The sequence below is a fragment of the Aplysia californica genome, unplaced genomic scaffold, assembly GCF_000002075.1.
Source record: "Aplysia californica isolate F4 #8 unplaced genomic scaffold, AplCal3.0 scaffold00453, whole genome shotgun sequence".
NCBI classification, from domain to species: Eukaryota; Metazoa; Mollusca; class Gastropoda; order Aplysiida; family Aplysiidae; genus Aplysia; species Aplysia californica.
In genome coordinates this window covers 468,879-470,626 of record NW_004797723.1, presented here as the reverse complement: position 1 = coordinate 470,626, position 1,748 = coordinate 468,879, and the positions used below count along the sequence as shown (strand labels likewise).

At 46.8% G+C, this 1,748-nt stretch overlaps 1 protein-coding gene across 1 annotated transcript in view; it reads right to left on the bottom strand.

The window, feature by feature from the left end:
- Window positions 1-454: 454 nt before the first annotated feature.
- Window positions 455-1,748, bottom strand: part of LOC101845186 — a gene marked incomplete at its 3' end in the record, with an annotated part of 3,844 nt that continues 2,550 nt past the window's right edge. Inside the window, 1 exon segment of the mRNA XM_013086297.1 lies at window positions 455-1,252. Coding sequence (XP_012941751.1) covers window positions 455-1,252 — 798 coding nt within the window.

The following is a 1,748-nucleotide window of genomic DNA, read 5'->3' as shown; positions in this document are numbered from 1 at the left end:
ACACACACACACACACACACACACACACATGCACATCTACTATCCAGAGTAATGGCTACAATTTTCCGTATATTCAGTTTTTCTTCTACAAAGGAAAAGATAAGACTATCGCTGACTGCAAAGTACAAAGTACAAAGAAAAAGGTCTAAGATTATTTTGCGAGATAGTCTTTTCTAGTTTTAGATGTACGATTTTGGAATCATATTATCATAAATATTACATTCTTGTTCGAAAGATTGGGAGAACCTCCCCCCCCCCCCCAACCCACACACACTCGCACACATACACGAACAAAAGCATACAATTAATATGCACCTTTAAAGATTACCATCCAACAAACGTAGCGACAAACAAATGTTAACCCACAAACCATACTTTTTAACAGAGATACAGATAAACTGTTGAGTAGAGGTCACACCAATAAGAGAATATCTAACGCCGTACCTGATGGGCAGCACCGGCCGCCTGAAGCGGGCATCAGAGAAAAACTCCGCTTCCATAGAGCTCTGTTTGGTCTGGTAGGCCGAGTCCTTCACCTTCGTCTCGACGCCGCCTTTTTCTGAACTGAAAACTGTTCGTGATGTTGTGGGTGTTGACATAGGACTAGGGGCGGAACTCATGGCAGAATCTGTGTCCGTGACTGACAAGTGTTGGATGGTTTGAGTGGGTGGATTGGAGGATTCACTGTCTTTGTGATACCGAGGTGGCTCGGTATCTGGGGAAGGCAGAGATGGGCTGGGTGCACCCGTGTGTGGGTTATTTCCTGACTGGAGAGTCTTGTTCTCGCAGGAATCATGTTGAACGCCAATAGCTGACGGGCGGACGCTCGTACTATGCTCCGACTTTACTGGAACATCAGGCCCACTGGCAGAATCACAATAACGGAGATTTGTGTTGGAAACAAGATCGTTTTCCTCATTTAGTCTGGCTGGCTGATGGTACGTATCAGTAAAATTGTCTGCAGAGTTATGAGAGAAATTGCTCAAAGATTTTCCTGTGAAGTAACCAGAGGAAGCTAGGGTCCCACTGTTGTCCCCAGCCCCACTCTCACATAGTGACGTCATTGACGAAGCATTTCTAAGCGCCAATGGGGAAGGGGCTGTTGCGTGAAAGGGGCGGAGCGTTTCAGCCAAGTCCAACGAGCTGTGCTTACGTGTGAGGAAGGCGTGGGCTTTCACGATGGAGGAGCTGGTGTGTTTGTCAAGACTGTGGTTGGAGTCGTACATAATGACATTGCAGGTGGAAGGGGTACCTAATGAACAATAAGAAAAGAGCTGTTGAGTTGTACGATAACGTTCTCAGGAGCAAGTCACCAAAATGATAAATACTGGGCTTAAAACGTGAAGAGAGGTACATCGATGCAATGCAAGCAGAGTGAAAAGACAGACAGATGTACCATCAGGAGAGAGGAGAGGAGAGGAAAGAGAGGGGAAGGGGGGTGGAAGGGGAAAAGAACGAGAGGGGAAGGAAAGGTGGAAGGGAGGGGAAGGGGGTGGAAGGGGATGGGTAGGGTGGAACTGTGAAGATGGGGAGTAGAATGGAAGGAGTCGGTGTGGTGAAAGGAGAATGATGACACACACACACACACATACACACACACATATATATACTATATATATACACATACACACACACACACACACACACACACACACACACACACACGCACACACACACACTCACACACTCATTCACTCTCGCTCTCTTGCCCATTTGTCTGTCTGTCTGTCTGTCTCTCTCTCTCTCTC